The sequence below is a fragment of the Rana temporaria genome, chromosome 5 (genome assembly GCF_905171775.1).
Source record: "Rana temporaria chromosome 5, aRanTem1.1, whole genome shotgun sequence".
Classification (NCBI taxonomy): domain Eukaryota; kingdom Metazoa; phylum Chordata; class Amphibia; order Anura; family Ranidae; genus Rana; species Rana temporaria.
The window spans coordinates 203,066,943-203,089,189 of record NC_053493.1 but is presented as its reverse complement, the minus strand read 5'-3'; the positions used below and the strand labels follow the sequence as shown (position 1 = coordinate 203,089,189).

Here is a 22,247-nt window from a genome sequence, read left to right as displayed (position 1 = left end):
TTTATACTATGTGGCTCCTGCTGGATTTGGCTTCTAATCTCCTTGTGGAGGCTTCCATTTGTGGATGGACATTTTATGGTCATCACATGACCCATGAATAAATGATGAAGTCACGTGACGTGACGATACGCGTCGGGATTGGAGCATTAGTCCAAGCACCATCTGACGGCAGGCAGACGAGCTCGGCACTCGTAGATGTCAATGATTGCAGATTTGTTGCAATTGTGAGTTTTTTAATGTGTTCTAATCAATAAATGGGTTCCTTGTTACGGGATTATGCAATGTCTCTCCCCTTTTCCTTTCATTGCATTACCATTCTTTTCTTAGCCCCTGTCCCTTTAAATCCAGGACCCACCCTCTCACTCAAGTGCCAATGTCTGCACAAACCAGGTGCCAGGCCCTGCCCACATCCTGCACTTCTGCTCCCATGGTACTGACCACTAGGCACACACACACACACACTGCCCGTTGGGAAGCCTGACCAGCAGCCTGGCAAGTTGTCACCTTCCAGGACACCCCAGCCCTAAATTGACTTACCCCTAGGTAGATACTCAGCTACCCCGTTTCAGTCCTGTTACTTACACTGCTTCAAACCTGTATATTCTGACCTACATGGTTTCACTTGTCTCAGAAATGTTTTATCTTCGCATTCAGTCTCCCTAAGGGTTTGCATTCAATTTGGTGTTCAGGATGGGCTTCTGTCTGTATCAAATGTGCTGTTTACCAAAGATTAAAGGGATTTTAAAGAAATACATACTATGCCATCCTTTAGTCCAAGTAATGTAAAACCACAACTTGTCAGTGTGCTGTGGATTGCCAGGGGTGTTAGTTTAGTTTGCGTCTTTAAACATCATAAATAAAAAAAAAAAAAATAATGAGTAGAGAAAAAAAAAATTATGATTGGTTGTTTTAGATCACAGCATTTTGCACATTCCCTTATTAACCATTCAGCTCCGGAAGGTTTTACCCACTTTCTGACCTGGCCATTTTTTGCAATATGGCACTGCGTTGCTTTAACTGACAATTGTGCAGCCGTGTGATGCTGTACCCAAATAAAGTTGATGTTCTTTATTTTCCCACAAATAGAGCTTACGTTTGGTGGTATTTGATCACCTCTGCTGGGTTTTGTTTGCGCTGTAAATAAAAAAAGAATGACAATTTGGAATAAAAAACAATATTTTTTATTTTCTGCAAAAAAAAACATACCCAATATAAAAAAAATCTAATTTCTTCATCAATTTAAGCCAATATGTATTCTGCTACATCATTTTGGTAAAAAATCCCAATAAGTGTATATTGATTGGTTTGTCCAAACATTATAGCGTCTATAACTATGGGATAGGTTTAAGGACTTTTTATTTTTGTTTATTGTTTTTATTAGTAATGGCGGCGATCATAAATTTTTAGTGGGGCTGCGACTTTGCGGCGGACAAATTGGACACGAAGTGACACTTTTCGGGGACCAGTGACACCAATACAGTGATCAGTGCTAAATAAAATGCACTGTCACAGAATAATGACACTGGCACGGAAGGGGTTAACATCGGGGGTCAACGCCCACAGGTGATGTTGATGCTCTAAGATGGGAAGAATTGAAATCTAATGAATGAAAAGAGCTGGGAAGGTACAGTAAGTATGGTTGCCACCTTTTCCCTTTTCTTCAAGCCAAACACTTATTGGCACAGAGTAATTTTTTTTCATAGTATAACCCTATAGGATTATAAAAGACATGGGACATGTTTCGGTGCCTCAAGGAGATTGGTAATGCAGCGTGCTGTGGTACACAGTGTATGTGGCCACAAACTGCCTTTGCTGACATCATCCCCCCAAATGCCCCATTGATGCAAAACCTGCCCCCAGACAGTGGATCACAGCTCCCGGATGGCAACAGATTTTTGTGTTACTATCTCAGTTACTTGGGGAGCCACAGCCCAGTCTAAATATTGTGTCCGGGTTTCAGGCAGACTGAAACCCGGACACATAATTCCAAACCCTAAGGTCCTGTACACACTGTCCAAACTGATGAAAACGGACTGAAGTTCGGACCGATGAAGCTGACTGATGGTCTGATGTGCCTACACACCATCAGTTCAAAAACCGATCGAGCCCAACGCGGTGACTTAAAAAACGTTGTGCTGAGAAAAATGAAGTTCAATGCTTCCAAGCATGCGTCGACTTGATTCTGAGCATGCCTGGGTTTGGAACCGATGCTTTTGCATACTAACCATCGGTTTTGACCTATCGGTTACCAGTCCATCAGTTCAATTTTAAAGCAAGTTCTAAATTTCTGGACCGAAGGATAACAGACTGATGGGGCCCACACACGGTCGGTTTGGACCGATGAAACTGAAAAGCTAGATGATGTTGGGTGTCTCCTAATTCATACTGTAAGAAACTCATAGAGTGCATAAAATTAGAGTAAGTAATTTCAGTACAGGTGAGGCAGCTGTACAACTGTGCAAGACTAAATGTAAGGCTGAAGTTCAGCTTTAATTGACCCTAGTATATCTTGACAAACAAACTACTGTTTAAACAGGGCAAATTCACATTATTATGTATGTAGCACTACCCCCGAAGGAGCTGCTGGTTTGATTTGGGCGGCATGTTACCTCTGTATCTCCACCATCTAGGGTACTGGATGAGAGCTGCAGTAAAGTCAATGTGCCAGATTCACATAGAATCCGCGACGGCATAGTGTAAGCCAGCCCTCAAAATTTCACTCTTTTGCTCGCATTTTGCGAGTGAAATTTATTCCAGGGCGAGTGAGGAGCTGGGGTGAACCAGGCTGACAGTTCTGTCAGCCGAAGGACACAGAGAACGGCAGGACTGGACTGCCCTGGCACCGCTTTGAGCCAAGGCTGCAGCTCTCTCCTTCTCCCCCTCTTGTATCACACACAGCGGGCATCTTCCGCTGTGTGTCATGGAGAGGGGTTTGCAGCGGCGTTGCTATGGGGGTGACACCCGCCAAAGGGGTGACACCAGGGGCCGGGACTGCATGGGCAAGAGCGGGGCTTCAGTCTCGGGTGATAGCGAGTGGGCTACTACAGTGCGTGTCGGCATTTGCCGACATCTCCTGCAGGGGGTCCCCAGCGCAGCGATCGCGATGGCTGACACTTTTGCAGCTCCCATCTGTCCCAGCCGGCTACCTGCATGTTAGTGTCAGAGCGCCGGGAGATCTCCTTCGAGTGTGTGTTTGCCAACATCTCCTGCGGGGTGTCCCCGGGTCTCCAGCGCAGTGATGGCTGATACATTAGCAGCTCCTATCTGTCCCAGCCAGCCGCATGTCAGCCGTGTCAGGGCGCCAGGAGATCTCCTTCCCAGGTTCCTTCTCTGCTTTGGCGTGTCTTCTGATGGGACGGGAGAAGGAACCTGGGAAGGAGATCTCCTGGCGCCCTGACACGGCTGACATGCTGCTGGCTGGGACAGATAGGAGCTGCTAATGTATCAGCCATCACTGCGCTGGAGACCCGGGGACACCCCGCAGGAGATGTCAGAAAATGCCGACACACACTCGAAGGAGATCACCCGGCGCTCTGACACTGCTAACATGCAGGTAGCCGGCTGGGACAGATGGGAGCTGCTAAAGTGTCAGCCATCAATCACTGAGGACCCGGTCTCTGATAACCGGTAAGTCTTCTGCTGAGGGTGGCTGGTTGGGTAAATAAGAGAATTTGGGCAAGAAGAGGGGTTTAATACTGAAAGAGGGGAGATGTGGGGATTATTTGTGCTGAGAGGGAGGGTCTATGCAGGGAGGGGGAGATGGGGGATGATTTATGCTGAGGGGGGATTTGTGCAGGGAGGGGGAGTCGGGGGATGATTTATGCTGAGGGGGGATTTGTACATGGAGATGGGGATGATTTATGCTGAGGGGAAATCTGTACATGGAGATGGGGGGGATGATTTGGGCTGAGAGGGGGGATTTGTACATGGAGATGGGGGGGATGATTTGGGCTGAGAGGGGGGATCTGTGCAGGGAGATGGGGGATGATTTGTGCTGAGAGGGGGGATTTGGGGGGTAAAATAATTTGTATAAGGAGGGGTTTGTGGGGGATTTATACTGGGATATGGGGGGCATTTTTTTACTGAGAAGGGGGATTTGTGCTGAAAGGGGGTATATGAGGGTGATGACTTGTGCTGGTAGGGGGAAATGGAGGGGAAGTAATGTGCTGAGAGGGGGTATTTGTACTGGAAGGTGGCATATGGGGGTGAAGATTTTTAAGAGGGGGAATATTGGGGGGGATTTGTGCTGAGAGGCAATTGATGGGGCACAGTAATGCGGCAATTGATGGGGCACAGTAATGCGGCAAGTGATAGGGGCACTGTAAGGCTGCAAGTGATGGGGCACTGTAAGGCTGCAAGTGATGGGGCACTGTAAGGCTGCATTGATGGGGCACTGTAAGGCTGCGTTCACGGGCACACTGAGGCTGCACAGATGGGTACTGATATGCTTTATGTTACTATTGTTAATATTTATTTTTGGAACTTAATTCTGCTTAAAATATTTAACAGTGTAATTTCATGAGATAATGTACAAGGACGTGTTTAGGGGCGGACTTAGGGGTGGGGCAGGGGAGGTGTTGGGTGGGGCAACTGGTGGCGAGTAACTCTTAAGGCCTGGCTAGTGGCTTAGGACTTGAAATTTTGAGCCCTGGTGTAAGCCATTTACACTACGCTGCCACAACTTACTGGAGCAAGTGCCGTATTCTCTAAGCACTTGCTCCGTAATTTGCAGCGGCGTAGTGTAAATGGCCCGGCGTATGGCCGCGTAATTCAAAGGGGGCAGCTTGTATTTAAATTAAGCGCGCCCCCGCGCCAATCAAACTGCGCATGCGCCGGCCGTAAAAATAGCCCAGTGCGCATGCTCCAGCTCACGACAGAAAACGTCAATGAAGCCGACGTGAGCGTCATTGACATAAAGTCCTATTCGCGAACGACTTAGTAAAACGACGTAGACGACGCTGACACGACGCCATACTTAACATGGCATACGGCGGACTGACGTAAGGTTACCCCTCATATAGCAGGGGTAACCTTACGCTTACGGAAACTACGTAAACGACGACGAGGCGGCGCAAAATCGTACGGGAATCGGCGTATCGGGCTCATTTGCATATGCAACCCTGAAATCGACGTAAAAGCCACCTAGCGGCCAGCGTAGTATTGCATTTAGGATCCGACGGTGTAAGTGACTTACACCAGTCGGATCCTAGCCTAATTCTGGCGTATCTTGTTTTGAGAATACAAAACAATGATACGCCAGCGGGATTTTCGAATTACGCCGGTGTATCTGTAGATACACCGGCATAATTCTTTTGAGAATCTGGCCCAATGTCTTTTCTGTGCTTTTTTTACCCAGCCAGGTAAAAACGATAAATAGTAGGGGGGTGAAGGAATAGCAAAATAGAAAACTGCAAATTCAGGTGTAACTGGATATGGAAACAGTCCTGCTTCCAACGACAACTTTACTTCGCCACTCTAGCCAGAGTAGGTATAGTGCATCTGGACAGGCCTCTCTCACCAGCCTGGCAGCCAGAGTGTCTCTGCCACAGACCCTCCTGAAGATTTGAGACATTTGCGGTCCAAAATCCTTCTTGACTGGATTCAGCACCCTGTTCTCCTTCAAATAGCTTTTAGTTAAATCAGCAACTGATAGGCGACCTACGTCTAGCCTCTCAGAACCAAAGTGTCCTCCAATGAATGGACAGGCCTCTCCTAAAAACACCGGCCTCGTGCTCGGTATCTCCCAGACAGGTTCCTCATCAGTCGGCCTCCTCCGATTGGACGGACAGCCCAGGACCATCTGACAAATTAGGGACCCAGTCGACTCACTAAATCCACCAGCTAGATGAATGTGCACTCCGGACCAATGTGGTCCCAGAGCCAGGAACACTGCGGCACACACACCGCCCAGGAGGGCCACACACAGGGGTGGTGGGACGACTGCCCAGCTCAAGGGCGGGAACACAGCCACCTCGAACCAATAGCATCTGCCCTTTAAATACCCCTTCCCAGCATGCATAGTGAGGCGATCAACCCTCCTAATTGGCTGCCGGGAAGAGCTATCCAACTGCACTTGACCCTAATGGTGCCACCAGTTGGCCTTGGGCGGGACTCACTCCCCAGACAGCGACAGTATGCACACACAGTACAGCCAAAACTGAAGCAGAGGCCCTCAATTTAACCAAATAAACAGGTTCAGAGCCAACTACCTCTCTGAACTCCCTCTAAATTTACAATACCAAGGCTCTGAAAATAGCCAGGCGCTACATGTACATACTCATGAAGCAGATGACTTAAACAAGCAATAATATCATCTGAACCATCATAAATCCTCTGACTGTTAAAGAAAGTGTTAAATACAACATAACACATTGTTAGAGGAAAATAATAAAGATGTTACTTCTTGCTACCTACATTAAATTACCAGTTTTGTATAAATGTGGTTATATCAACCATTTGTTGTCAGGGTGAATTATCTCCACAGCTGTACTAATTTTCTTTGCAGTACCAATTATTCAATATATTTAATGAATAATAAACCAAGTGATATTCCACTCTGCAACTACTGATGCCCATTTAGTAATTGAGCAATAACTTGATTAACATGTTATAATTGAGAAGAGGAGTCAGATTTACATTACAAAGAAATGTTATCATTAAAAATATATTTGCAGCAGAAATATGACATTTAAATACTGTTGAACTATTTGAAATGCTTTTCTTTGAAGATATTAATTGCTTTTTTTTTTTGCCAAGTTAATAATATGCGCACCTTAGCGGTGACTTGGCTGAATAATGCATGATGAAATAGGTGTATGGCCTGCACACTGACCTGGCATCAAATAGTACCCAGCACAGCTGTGTGGATTGAATAAATGAATGTCAATAACCGTGGAGCATTCTCCACACAACCTACTAGTTCAGGTCACACTCTTCCAGTAAATTGGAAATTGAGGGCAATACCGGGGCAGCGACAAATCACCCAAATATAAAAGATCGTTTTCCAAATAACAGATCATATTCTAAAACGAACACTGTGAAAGTGAATAGCAATAATAAATGATAAATGGCCATGGACACAAGTGCATCTTTAAAGTATTTGAACAATTTCCTTGCTAGTGGCTTGAACAAATGACAGAAAAATGAATTGGTACCATTATATATTTTCCAGACATAGACCTGTAGATGAGCATTTGGTAATTTGAGATTGATTTCACTCATAAAAACACCAGGTAACCCATAGTTCAGAGGAAGGGGTCATCTACTATTGTCTAATTTCATCTGTTACAAACACAAATGTGTTAATCACGCTCTTTTTTTTCTTAACATTCTCTGCGTGATCTATATTGGCAATCATGTTTTGCTGCAGTCGCCCAACATTTGTTGCTGTATAATCAGAGCTGAACACAATCAGGGATTTTTCAGAGATCAGATTTACACAAGATGGAAATGTTTGATCTTTTAGTGGTTTGTGCCCTGCCTCATTTTACTGATTTATTTACTAAAAGCAAATAGGCTGTATACTTTGCAAGGGAATATTCTCTAATGCCGCGTACACACGGATGTTTTTTGTGATGAAAAAAAATGTCATTTTTTCTCATGAAAAAAACGATGTTTTTCAAACTTTATTTAAAAAAATTATGTTGCCTACACACCATCGTTTTTTCAAAATGCTCTAGCAAAGCGTGGTTACGTTCAGCACGTACAGCGGCACTCTGTTCCATCCAAGCTCGCTTCATAACTTGCTTATGAGCATGCGCGGGTTTAAAAACGTTGGCCTGGATTCAGGAAGCAATTGCGCCTGTGTAACCATAGTTACACAGCGCAATTGCTTACTTCCCCCGGCGTAACGAATGCTCCTGATTCAGGAACCTCGTTACGCCGACTGCAGCCTAAGATATGCGTGGCATAAGGCTCTTATGCCCGCATATCTTAGGCTACATTCTTGCGATGGCCGCTAGGTGGCGTTCCCGTTGTGATCAGCTTATAGTATGCAAATTGCATACTAACGCCGATTCACAACGTTGCGCGAGCCCTGCGTACGCAGTTTACGTCGTTTCCGTACGGCGTCTTTCGCGTAAGGCTGCCCCTGCTATTAGCAGGGGCAGCCAATGTTACGTATACCCGTCGTTCCCGCGTCACGAAATTTCAAATTTACGTAGTTTGCGTAAGTGATTCGTGAATGGCGCTGGATGCCATTCACGTTCACTTTGAAGCAAATGACGTCCTTGCGACGTCATTTGCCGCAATGCACGTCGGGAAAGTTTCCCGACAGAGCATGCGCTCTACGATCGGCGCGGGAACGCGCCTAATTTAAATCCCTCACGGGATCATTTAAATTGCGCGCGCTTACTGCTCCGTGAATCAAGGGCAGCGCAGTAAATTTGCGGGGGCGCAGGGCAAAAACGTTGCCCTGCGCCTCCGTAAAAAATGTGCAATTGTACTTGAATCTAGCCCGTTGTTTTAAACGTCGTTTTAGCTACACACAGTGATTTTTTATGACACAAAAAACGACGTTTTGAAAAACGACATAAAAAATTGAAGCATGCTCGGATTTTTTTTTGGTCGTTTTTCAGAAGACATAAAACAACGTTTTCCCCGCACACGGTCATTTTAAATGACGTTTTCAAAAATGTCGTTTTTTTTCATCACAAAAAACGACCGTGTGTACGCGGCATTAGCCTTCAAAGTAAAAATTCCTTAGCAGAGTTAACACCCTTTTTTCCTTTAGCATGTCACCCCAAAAGGGTCCAATAGGAAAGGAAATAGTTTGGTTTGTTTCATGAGTGAGGTTGGATCAAGCAAAAATTTACTTTACAGAAATATGAAACTTAAAAAAAAACAGGCCTGATTGGTCTCTGTGTGCTCCAAAATTCCTGCTTACCCCCAGAAAGTGATTTTGTTTCTGATACGCAGAAAATATCAATACTGACTCTTTTATGTTGTATTAAAGCAGAGCTCCAGGGCCCCCTCCAAAAATGAAAAGTCATCTACAAATAGTATAGCTGCTGACTTTTAATATTAAGACACTTACCTCTCCAGGGGTCCCGCGTGTCGGCACCCCAGCCGATTTTCAGTTGGCTCTCGGGTGCTATCACCACCATTGCTTGTAAGGGAAACTGGCAGTGAAGCTTTGCGGCTTCACAGCTGGTCCCCTACCGCGAATGCACAAAACGCACTGCGCTTCCTGAATGGTCCGGGGGTGGGGGAACGAGGAGGGGGCCCGAATTTGTGGAGGGGGGGGACGGGTACCTGTCAAAAACAGGTACTCACACCCCTCTCCCACACCAAAAGGTGCCAAATATGGCAGCAAGGGGGGGGGACAGGTAAACAAGCAGAGCTTCTACTTTTGGGTGGAGCTCCGCTTTAATGTCAAGAAGAAACACCCCATTTTCTATGCATTCATTATTGCTTTCAGAAGACATTGCAGGTTCTGTGGGGTTTATTTACGAACGCTGGAGAGTGCAAATCAGGCTCACTTCTGCATAGAAACCAATCTTCTTCCAGCTGATTGGCTACCATGCACAGCTGCTTCAGATTCTGAGTGCACCAGCTTTAGTAAATCTACCCCAATATTTGTTTATCTAACAGGTATATAAGTCAATTACTATACAGAGGCCTTTTTTTTACAAAAAATAGTCTGTCTTACAGAAAAATAGCCACATGTATTAAATTCAGACCCTCCCCCATGCTTTTTAACCCTACACCAAGCATTCTTATAGAGTTCATCAGTCAATCGGAAAACACACCATATTGCTATTACAGAAGAATCAAATTCTTTTTCTGATATTGTAGTTAGGATTCAAAACAAATCTTTTATATCCAAACTATTTGGAAAAAAAAGCAACAAACATCAACAACGTTGTACACTACACTTTTTATTTGCACTAAAACATTTTTTTAGGACAGGCTTTTAAGAGATCAATTCTCCCTTTTTTGACCCAAGCAGTACTGATGTACAAAGAAAAAAGGCGCAAGATCAATAGAGCATATTACTTTACATAGCTGGAACATATTTCAACTTCAATAATGACATTTATCTTTAGTGTATGGGATCTGTTATGTGAAGTAAACAGGCACCACAATATGCTACGTATTTATAGTAGACCTAGATCGCAAATTCAATAGCCACATACAACAGAATCCATATATTATTGCTATATTCATTTATATGCACAGAAAGGGAGGAAAATCTCAAAGATTCACTCATTATTGAATATCTTCCACCGATCAATCACTCCATGTTTTTGTGTTCACTGGGTGTGCGGGGTAGGGGGGGGGGGGTTCAGTTATGTGCCTTTTTTTTCTCTTTCTCCTTTTTTTTGTTCCAGTTTGGCAATTGCAGTGGTTCCTCTTTTTTGACGATGCATGTTGTACCTAGGGGTTGGTTGGTTGGCGGACTGGGGTGTGAGATGACAAAATTAAACACTCTCTCGACATGGTCTTTCTTAAACAGCATAATCCACGTGTATGCATCTTGCAGGAGACCCACTTGGTGGGCAGCAAGACCATGAGCCTCAAAAAAACATGGGTGGGGCATTGCTATCATGCTGCTTACTCTAGCTATGCCAGGGGAGTCAGTATCCTGATACATAGGTCCCTAACCTTTGAATTCTTGGATGTGAATCTTGACTCAGGGGGTAGGTACGTGCTCCTGCATGCTATAATTGATACACTTGAAATGTTGATAGTTGGTATATATATTCCTCCACCGGCTACAACCGCATTACTAAAAACACTGGTTCCCATTCTGTCCACTTATGCAACGGATAACATTATTATATTATAGCTTTAACATGCTTCTGAGTCCTTCTCTAGACAAGCTAGCAGCGAGCACTGTTGTGGGATCTCCCTTGTCCAGTTGGGCCTTCCTGTATGGTTTGACGGATGTCTGGCGGTGGAAGCACCCTGATGAGCGTGCCTTTACCTGTCACTCGGCCTCATACCACACCCTCTTGCGGATAGACCTGATTTATGCCAGCCCTGGTCTTCTGTCGAGGGTGAGTGGGGTTGAGATCCTCCCATGAGTCATCTCGGACCATGCTCCCTTGCTCTGTTGCCTGCAGACGCTGACCCCACCTTCTGGGAGGGTGTGGAGACTCTCCCGATACTGGATCTCAGACCCTACTATTGACTGTGAAATGGGCAGCCTTATCCCTGAATTCTGGCTGCTGAACGACCGTACGGCCTCTCCTGGGGGGTCTGGGATGCCTTTAAGGCATATATCCGGGGCTGCTACCAGTCCTCCATATCTAAAGCCCGTCGGGATGCTGCTGTGACTATAGAGGAGGCTGAGTCAAGAGCTCCCCCTCTGAAGTCTCAAAATGTCCTTACTAAAAACCCGATCACCTGTCTAGACATGTAGGCTGCCTATCGGGAGGTGGTCCTTCTGAGCGTTACCAAGGCCAATAAGCACCAACTGCATTTAGCATGGCTAGCTAAGGAATAGCAGTCGGTTACTAGCATAGCCCACATCAGAGATGACCAAGGGGTGAGGGTGACGGACCCACAGGCCATTAATACGCAATTTGCCTCTTGCTACGAATCTCTGTACTCCTCCAGAGTGACGTACTCCGGTGAAGAACTAGACAGCTATCTGGATCAAGTTACCTTTCCCAAACTCACCGAGTCAGATAGGGACAGACTGGATGGCCCGATTACACTCAAGGAAATACAGCAGGCTTTGAGTACACTGCAGGTGGGAAAGACCCCTGGGACAGAAGGGTTACCGACGGAATTTTTACAGACAGTACGGTGAACATTTGTTACTTAAACTACATGACATGGTGTCCCGGGCCTTGGAGGGAGAAGCTCTCCCTGCCTCCATGGCCAAGGCTATCATTGTGGTGATCCCTAAGCCAGACAAGGACCCAGAGCTGTGCACGTCCTACCGACCCATACCATATTCTTGCTTAATGTGAACGGAAAGATACTTGCCCAGGTACTGGCCAGTAGAATAAATGATGTTATCCTCACCCTAATTCATGAGGACCAAACAGGGTTCATGCCCAGCAACGGGACAGATATCAATCTCCGGAGGCTGTATACCAGGGATCCTCAAACTACGGCCCTCCAGCTGTTGCGGAACTACACATCCCATGAGGCATTGTAAAACTCTGACATTTACAGACATGACTAGGCATGATGGGAATTGTAGTTCCTGAACAACTGGAGGGCCATAGTTTGAAGACCCCTGCTGTATACGGTCCTGGCATCCACTGATTCTCTCACTATATTGGATGTGGTGGCCTCCCTAGATGCTGAAAAAGCATTCGACTCGGTGGAGTAGGTCTATCTGTGGGAGGTCCTTCGCTGATTTGGTTTTGGACCCAATTTCATCTTGTGGGTCCGGGTGCTATATAGCTCTACGAAGGCCAGGGTGTGAACCAGGTCCACTCTTTCCCCACCCTTCCAGCTTTGTAGAGGTACGAGGCCGGGCTGCCCCTTGTCCCCGGCCCTCTTTGCGCTGGCCATTGAGCCGATGGCGATCCTTCTACACTCTTCGGAGGTGGTGGATGGAATACCCATGGGCCCAATACAGGAGCGGATCTCTCTCTATGCCGATGATACCTTTTTGTATCTGAGGAATGATAGAGACTCTCTGGGACTGGCCTTGGCCACCATCAACATGTTTGGCAGGTTCTCGGGCATTTGCATCAATTGGGGAAAATCGGTTCTGTTCCCACTGTCCCCCGCAGATGTGGCTGTCCCGACTAGCACTCCGTTACAAGTAGTCTCTCAGTTCAAGTACTTAGGTGTCATTATCCATAAAGATCTGTCACAGTATATTCCTCCCAATCTGACCCCAGTGGTCTACTCCCTGTCTAGGAGATGCACAATCTGGAAGACGTTGCCCCTCTCACTAGTTGGAAGGGTTAATCTAATCAAAATAACGATTCTTCCCAAATTCCTATATGTCTTTAGACAAACTCCGACCCCTATACTGCTGACTTTCTTCAAATAACAGTATAGCATAATTACATTGTTTCTCTGGCATGGCAGCACACCAAGAATAGCGAAAGCGACCCTACAACTCGCTGGGGGGTTTGGCCCTGCCCTGCTTTGTTAAATACTACTGGGCTGCAGTCTTGTTACGGTCCAGTGGTGGCTCTGAGGTGCCAGCCAACCCAGCAGCCACTCTGGAAGCAGCTCTGCTGGACTCCTATACAGAACTAAAGAACCTGATACATCATGGACCTCGGTCCAATCTCCGCATCACTGCCTCCATGGGTCCAAGGTGGATAAACTGGATACTTGGTTTCCACACACCCCACTGTGGGGTAAACCTTGACTGCCCCATTTTGAAACCATCCCTGTTTGAAATCAAGACCTTGGGTGACATTGTGTCTGATGGGGGAGTTTTCAGCTTTGATGACCTTAAAAGGAGGCAGGCTCTGCCTAACCGTATGCTGTTTAGGTACCTGCAGCTACGCCACCCGTTCCAGGCTCAATTCCCGTTAACAATAAGACTAGAAGTTCATGCAATCGAGGCCCTGCTGAGAGCCCCAAGAATGGGTGGCACCCTCTCTGCTCTATACTCAATCTTGGCGGGCCTTCATAACTCTAAGGTCTCCCAGCTGTTTTCGGTATGGCAATCAGACATCCCGGAGCTGGCTGGCGATGACTGGGAGGAAGGCATTCAGCAGTTCACTCCATTAATGATCTCTTCACACAGTTGAAGTTCCTGCACCGGGTCTACTACTCCCCAGAGAGGCTTGCCAAAATCTACGCTGATAGGCGACCGACCTGCCACAGATGCAGTGCAGAGGTTGGGTCCTTTTTTAATGTTGTGTGGTGGTGCCCACAGTTGGGGTGCTTTTGGAAGGAAGTTGTGGGGGTGATAAACTCCATAGGTAAACTGAGGGTCCCCTGTGACCCAATACCCCTGTTGCTAGGTATATGTGATACATTGGAGGTCCCATAATCTAAGAAACTCTTTGGCCTCGTACACACGACAAAAAACTTGCTGGGAGATATTTTTTTGCAGAGGAAACCGGTCGTGTGTACATTTTCGTCGAGGAAACTGTCGAGAAACTCGACGAGCCAAAAAGAAAGCATGTTCTCTATTTCCTTGACGGGAATGGAGAAAATTGGCTTGTCGAGTTTCTCGACAGCTTCACAAGGAACTCGACGAGCAAAACGATGTGTTTCGCCCGTCGAGTTTCTCGGTCGTGTGTACGAGGCCTTTGTATTCTATGCTGCTTTCTATGCTAGGAAAGCAATCCTACTGCAATAGAACAAGCCCCTTCCCCCTACGGTCCAACAATGGCAAACACTGATAGACAAGGCACTGTACAAATTAACACGCAACAGCTCTAAGAAATTTGACAAGCTATGGGCGGCGTGGGTTCATGAGAGGAGGTTGCCTCTGGATTAGGACTCGGGAGGCTATACTGGAACAGACCTGAGTAGGCCGACCCCTCCTACTGGGTGTAACAATGGTATACTTTTGCTACAGTGCAGGAGTCGCTAGTCGCGTGCACTGTTTATGAGGTTGGATCACCTTGGATTTCTAGGGGGGGGGGAGTTATTTGTATATGTTAGAATGTTGGTGACTTGCTGCTCGAGTTCTGATAACTGGGCAGATTAATAATTTTGTGTTCATTAAGTGATGATGAAATGTATTATTATCATCAATATAAAGGATTTTTTTTAATATATTAAACCAATAAATGTGCCGCGGACAGATTTTGCCAAACTTGATTCTTTGTCTAATTATTTCTTGGGTCGTATCTGGGGAATGGTTTTGTTCAGGAGAGTGTGGTCTACAATCTCATACAGGAACGCTGTGTTGCAAGGTCAGGAGGACTGCTAAAGAGAGCCAGGAGGCTGAAGCCTCGTACACACATACGGGTTTCCCAGCTGACTTTTTACCGCTGGGGAAACCCAGGGGGAAAACCGGAAACCTGCTCGGTAACTTTTTCCTCCTACGCACGACCGGGTTTCCCAACAGGAAAACTACCATGAGAGCTTTGGTCGGGAATCCCAGTCATATGTATGCTCCATCTCCAAGTTAAAAACTGCCAGGAATCCCAGCAGGAAAAAAGAGAGCTGGTTCTCTTTTTTTCCCTGGCAGCGATGGAGTATACACACGACCGGTTTTCCCATCCAAAAGCTCTCATGGCAGTTTTACCGACGGGAAAACCGGTCATGTGCAGGGGTCAAGTCCTGGGGAAAAAAGTGTGGGAACTCCCACCCAAGATCCACTCCCCCACCAGAAAAAAAAAATGATACACTCATATGCATAATTACTACACTGCATGTATTTTTTTTAAGCAAGTTCTTTCTAAATCCCGCGATAACTCGCGGCAGACTTCCGCAATGTCTCCTGGGAACAATGACAAAAGCTCCCAGGAGACAAGTGACGGAATACCCGCACACTACCCGATGAATCCATATACAGGAAGTGGGCAGTAACATAAAGGATTACTAAGGTTCGCCTGCCCCTGACAGTGACTCGAGCTGGGCATTGCCACTTACTGAAGGATTGGCTCGGGTGGCTCGGCTGCTCTAGTCCTGCAAAGGGAACTGCGTTCCTGCTGTGAAAAAAGTGCAGGAACTCCGTTCCCACGCGTTCCCGCAGGACTTGAGCCCTGGTCATGTGTATGAGGCTTGAATCTGAATTTATCTTGTGTTGATGGTAAATCCCCTGTGTGGACAATGATTCGGTGTTGAACTTTTCTTTCTTTTAATAAACAAGCCCTTAAACAGCACGATTGGCAGACCATACACACTGGTGAGCGCTACCCTGAGCTGAACAACCCACAAACTTTACAATATATATAGTATATATATATATATATATATATATATATATATATATATACACACACACACACACACACACACTTTCCATTCAAATTAACATAACCCTGTAGCTAAAAGTGCTTTTACTTCCACTATTGTTGCTTTTCTGTCAATTTAGCAAGCAGCCGCAATCTTAAATTGAATATCCCTTATGAGAGTTACAATTGGAAGACGATGGCTTCATTTTCCATTCTCCTTTATGAACAAAGATGCTACATTAAGAAAGGTTTAGTAATAACCTACACGATTTGGCAGCTTTATGAAAATGAGAAAAATAACATTCTGACAGCAGCATCTACAGTATGAGATGCAAAGCATCATTCCCAAGTGATTTCAGCTCTACAACCCACTGAGAATTATGCCTAATTATACCAATGTAAAATATCTGTGTCACCAAACACGAGAGCGACAGAGTATTTTTATAAACCTAGATGTTAAAAAAGGAAACATTTCTTGAAATTATGTTTTTTTGTTTTTAGGACTAGCATGTAAAACATTAAAAAGCAAAAAAAGAATCACTTAACCAAGAAAGAGCTAAAAAACACATGGATGTACAGTATACAACCTTTATACAGCATTGCTTCTATTCTTAGTCTAAATTGTAATTTACTTATTTAATTAGAAAGGCACTAGGGGAATTCATAAAGGGTGTCCTAGACACTCTAAAGAATTTCATTGCTTCTTCACATAACTGTTGCTGCAGGGAGCAGGTATATGAATCTCTCACATGGAGGGGGGTACCACTGGTAACCGCAGACACTCCATTCTCAGTCTTTGGGAGTTATTTACAAAAGGAAAATTCACTTTGCACTACAAGTGCACTTGAAAGTGCAGTCGCTGTAAATCTAAGGCCTCGTACACACGACAGAGATTCTCGGCAGAATTCGCCGAGAAACTCGGTCAAAACCCGGATTCTGCCGAGAATCTCTGTCGTCTGTACAGTTTTGGCTCGATGGAGCCGCCGAGGAGCTCGACGAGAAAATAGAGAACATGTTCTCTATTTTCTCGTTGGCCGCGTTGTTCTATAGGAGAAGGCGGCCCGCCGAGCTCTTCGGCGGCTTCATCCCAAAACGAGACGAGGAACTCGACGTGCCAAGCACGTCGAGTTTCTCTGTCGTGTGTACGAGGCCTCAGGGATACATGCAAGGAAAATAAAAAACATAATTTTAGCTTGCACATAACTGGATGATATGATCAGCAGATCTTCCCCTCATTTCAGATCTTCCCCTCAGATCTACAGCGACTGCATTTACAAGTGTACTTTCATGTGCACTTGCAGTGCACTTGTAGTGCAAAGTGGATTTTCCTTTCATATATAACCCCCTTTGTGTGGTCCTGTTCCTAGCACGTTACCAACAGGATAATTAAGTGAAAATGGACGAACGTTTTTTTAAGCAGTTTGCAACATAATTGTGGCATGTAAAGATAGTTATTGATAATTTTTTTTATTAACATAATTGCATCCTATTTCTTTTCTTTTTGTCAGGTTTCCCAGTGGCCTGTGGTAGAACAGGGTCTACTATTTGATCGGACCTGGATGGTTGTAAATGAAAATGGAGTATGTCTCAGTCAAAAGCAAGAGACAAAATTGTGTCTTATCCGTCCTTCAATTGATCTGATTCAGAACATCATGATAATTCATGCATACGGTAAAATTAGTCTTGTATTAAAATGCATTTTTCTACCCACACTTTAATTTGAACATAATGCATATTCCCTAGTTACCAAAAATGACAATCCAGTCCACTGTCGTTTTGCTGATATGCACCTGTGTTCTGACTTTATCATGTTTCTTACAATGACTCCGTCACGAGGAAAGTATAGGAGCTGCCATTGCTGACTTAGAGATTGTAAGTTACCTGGCTGCCATGCTAATGCTTTGGCTTCAAAGCCTTAAGTCTTTTTCCTCCATACACACGACCGGTTTTCCCTTCGGAAAAAAAAAACAATGTTTTTCCGGATGGGATTCCGCTCAAGCTTGTCTTGCGTACAGACGGTCACACCAAATTCCGACTGTCAAAAACGATGTGATGTACAACACGACGAGCCGAGAAAAATAAAGTTCAATGCTTCCAAGTATGCGTTGACCTGATTCTGAGCATGCGCATTTTTTGCGCGTTGAAATTGCATACAGATGAACGGTTTTCCCGCTAGGATTTTTTCCTGACGAGAAAAAAGAGATCCGGCTCTCTTTTTTTCCGGAAGTTTTCCTGTGGGAAAAAGTCACATGGAGCATACACAAGGTCGGGATACCCAGCCAAAAGCTCTCATCTGACTTTTTCCGACGGGAGAACCGGTCAGGTGTACGGGGCATTTGACCTGGAACAAATATAGTGATCAGGAATTCTGTTAGAGCCGGTTCACACTGGGGCGACTCGTCAGGCGACTCAGCCCCCTGACAAGTCGCGTCCCGTTCTATTCAATAGAATCGTTCTAATAGGAGCGAGGCAAGTCGCTCCAACTTAGAAAAAGGTTCTCGTACGACTTTGGGGGCGACTTGGAGTGACTTGCATTGACTTATATACAGAAGTCATTTTGCAAGTCGCCTCTGAAGTCGTCTTCAGGTCGCCTTGTCGAGCCGCCCCAAAGTCGTGCCTCCCCTGTGTGAATGTGCTCTTACTGTTCTGTAACTAATTTATAGCATGTTTGTATAAAGAATATGTTTACTGGAAAAAAATGTAAATGTATTATTTTTCACATGGGCCTGCAGAGCATTGAACTCGCAATCAGTGGATTGCAGGTGCAATGTCAGGCTCCTGCACACTATTCCTATAGCTCTGTGCTGTACCTACAGTATGTATAGGCTGTCAGTTTCAATGCTGTAAGAAGTGTGAATGAACTATGAGCAAGTTGATCAGCCTGCTCGCAGTTCATTGAAACTACAAGTCTGTCTGACATGGTGACAGCCTGAACTTGTAGTTTATTCATTCTGAGAAGCCTGTGGAGCCCTACACAGCCACACCAATTTCAAATGTGACAGAGACTACAGTGAAGAGGATCCCATGTGTGTTATTTTGGAGAAGGGCGGGGGCTAGAGGGAGAGGGGGTCTGCTTGAGCATGTTACATGTTACACCCCAAATACAGGTGTAACATGTTAAAAAGGTGAACCTGACCTTTAAAGTGTATGTATAGCCAAAACCCATTTTTAGTTTAGAACAGAATAGGGAAGACTTAAAACTCTTGGGGTCCATGTACCATTGGGGACATTTCCATTCACATCCTGTCCCAGAGTCGCAACAGAAAGTTAGCAGAAATCTCACAAAGTTAGGGAAATTTCCTTTTAGATTGTTGTTTCTTGGACAAGTGTTCCCAATAGAAGATTCCCCCTCACGTCTTGGTCTGTGGACAACTCTAATGCCTCGTACACACGAGTTTCTCGGCAAAAACCAGCAAGAAACTTGCTGTTTTTTTTTTTTGCCGAGGAAACCGGTCGTGTGTACACTTTTCGACGAGGAAGCTGTCGAGGATCTCGTTGAGCCAAAAAGAAAGCATGTCTTCTTTTACCTCGACGGGAATGGAGAAATTTGGCTCGCCGAGATCCTCGACAGCCTAACAAGGAACTCGACGAGCAAAACGATGTGTTTCGCCTGTCAAGTTTCTTGGTCGTGTGTACGAGGCTTGATGCTCACCCATACAAATTCCGGGGGGGGGATCTTCTAATTGGGGACACAAGCAGCAATAATAATCTAACATAGGGTCTAAACTTTTGCAACTCTGTAAATGTTTTTTTTATTTTTTAAAGTGCATATTCCCTATGGGCCAAATCCACAAAGCAGATGCGCCGACTTATCTCGAGATTTCTAAATTTACACCGCGCGTATCTTTGCGCCCAATCCTCAAAACGAGACACGCCCTAAAACCAGGTTTTTCCATCCTACCTAAAAAAATTACACCGGCGCTTCCACGGGGGCAAATTACGCTAGTCACGCCGCTGTTTTTGATAGGCAAAGATGCAAATGAGGGAGATAGGGCGATCCACAAAATTAAGTGTGTGCGCCGTAGATTACGCCCTGTGCGCACCTGTTAGTTTCCCGGCGGGAAGTTACACTTTATAAAAGCAGCCCTAATTTTACACCTGCCGTGTAAATGTCTGCTGAAGCAACAGCATTGAGGAAGAGCTGAGCACACATATTTGCTGGACTACAATCTGTCTGCCAACATGCCAGGGCCATCCATGATCCTAACTGCACTCGTTACTTTAGAGGCGCAAAGAAGGAGGAGGGCACAGAGGAGGAGGAGGAGGAGGGCACAGGAGAGGGTATACCCCCCACGCCGAGATCTCTTTGGCATGACTGCTTCTGAGGTCTATGGCAACTTCCGTTTCAACCGTGAAGCCATCCTGGAATTAACCAGAATCCTGCAGGATGATCTCACCACCCCAACACAACGATCCCATGCCCTGCCGCCTCTGATCAAAGTAATGGCAACACTCCATTTCCTTGCCACTGGCTCTTTCCAACGCAAATGTGGAGGTCTGGCTGGGATGGCACAATCCTCCATGAGCAGGTGTGTGCACCAAGTAGTCCCTGCAATACTGAGACGCATGGGCAATCAATTCCAAAAACCCACCCAGGAGGTCCAGCGATTGAAAACCATGACGGACTTTTACCACATTGCCCGATTCCCACGGACCATTGGGGCCATTGATTGTACCCATGTGGCACTACAACCCCCCCATGAGACAGAGCACATGTTCCGTAATAGGAAGCACTGGCATTCCATAAATTTCCAGGTAATAGTGGATGCACAATCCCTCATCTGGCACGTCTGTGCGAAATTCCCTGGATCCTGCCATGACAGCTATATATTCCGGCAGACCAACATCTCCAGAGATTTGGAACTGAACATGTATGGGGACAGCTGGCTGATTGGTGAGTGACATGGGTGTCAGGTATGACTGTCCCCCCCCATGATGCAGACATCACGAGGGACACATGCATGACTAACACCCTCCTGTCTTTTCCCTTCCAGGTGACTCTGGATATGCACAGGGACCCCATATGATGACCCCATACCGGAACCCCCAAACCCCAGGAGAGCAAAAAGATAATGAGGCTCACATTCGTACCCTTGCAGTTGTGGAGCGCACATTTGGCCTCCTGAAGTCCCGCTTCAGATGCCTGGATAAGTCTGGGGGTACACTGTTGTATTCCCCAGACTTTGTTTGCCAGATAATCGGTGCATGTTGTATTCTGCACAACTTTGCAGTGAGAAGGGGCCTGGAGATTGACATACGTGTTGACCTGACCCCCGACCCAGACATTCCCCCCCTAACCAACTCTACCCGGTCTGCTGAGGGCACAGCAGCCAGGAGACGCCTCGCAAAAGGCATTTTTTCACAGTAAACGCACATTAATTATGTCACAATGTATTTTTTCACAGTAAACGCACATTAATTATGTCACAATGAGAATGTTTGTTTTCACAGTAAACGCACATTAATTATGTCACAATGAGAATGTTTTTTTTCACAGTAAACGCACATTAATTATGTCACAATGAGAATGCATGAATGCACACCACTGTGGTCCCTAGCACAGACATATCACATGCACATCGAATTGGATTAGATCCAAGTACCCCCCCCCCCCTTTGGTACTTGGGAGCAGTAACGCCACGGCTCCAATTATGTCACTGTGCATTCATACACCATTCAGGAACCTGGGATCACTTCTCCCTGGTCCTGGGGATCCCTTCTCCACCAAAACTGAGGATGACACCCTTATTTTATCAGGAATGCCACCCCCCCCCACATTCACACATCATTCACACACATAAATCAAATCATAAGTACAGAATACCAAATTAAATAATAAAAAAAAATAAAAAACATAAAAATAAAAAAACAAAAGTATCCCTGCTAATTCAGTTGCGGCGGCGATTGCTACGCCTTGGCTGGCCACGGCCACGGTTGACCGGAGGATCTCCATTGGGGGTGTGTGAGCAGGGGAAGGAGGATCCTCCTGGGGGGGGGGGGTGAGCAGGAGAAGGAGGAGCCTCCTGGGGGGGTGAGCAGGGGAAGGAGGAGCCTCCTGGGGGGGGTGAGCAGGGGAAGGAGGAGCCTCCCCTGGTGACTGTCCTCCTGCTGGCCTGCCCTCCAAGGCCACTGCTATTCTTGTGAGACAGGCAGTGAGGGCAGCCGCATTGGCCTGGCCAGACCTGGTATTGTCCTGCACAGCCTGGGTCAGGGCACTCACCTCCTGGGCCACGCCTGTTGTGGCGGTCTGCAGGTCATTCAAGCATGTAATGACCGCCACTGAGTTGGTGGCCACATCACCGAGTGCCTCCTTCATTACACCCAGGCTGTGCTCCATCTGGGTCACTTTTTGATGCATTTTACCCAGAGTGCGGGTCTGCCGGGCATTGTCCCTCATCACACTGACCGGAAAACGCTCGGCCACCCCCCTGGTTTCCTGGGTCGGCATCCTGCCTGCCGCTG

At 46.0% G+C, this 22,247-nt stretch overlaps 1 protein-coding gene across 1 annotated transcript in view; it reads left to right on the top strand.

Annotated features, from left to right (window-relative positions):
• The window catches only part of MOCOS (molybdenum cofactor sulfurase), a 429,522-nt gene that overhangs the window by 335,268 nt on the left and 72,007 nt on the right, over positions 1–22,247 (top strand). The window contains exon 9 of the mRNA XM_040353488.1: positions 17,294–17,456. Within this exon, the coding sequence (XP_040209422.1) occupies positions 17,294–17,456 (163 nt within the window). The remainder of the gene's footprint in view (positions 1–17,293; positions 17,457–22,247) is intronic.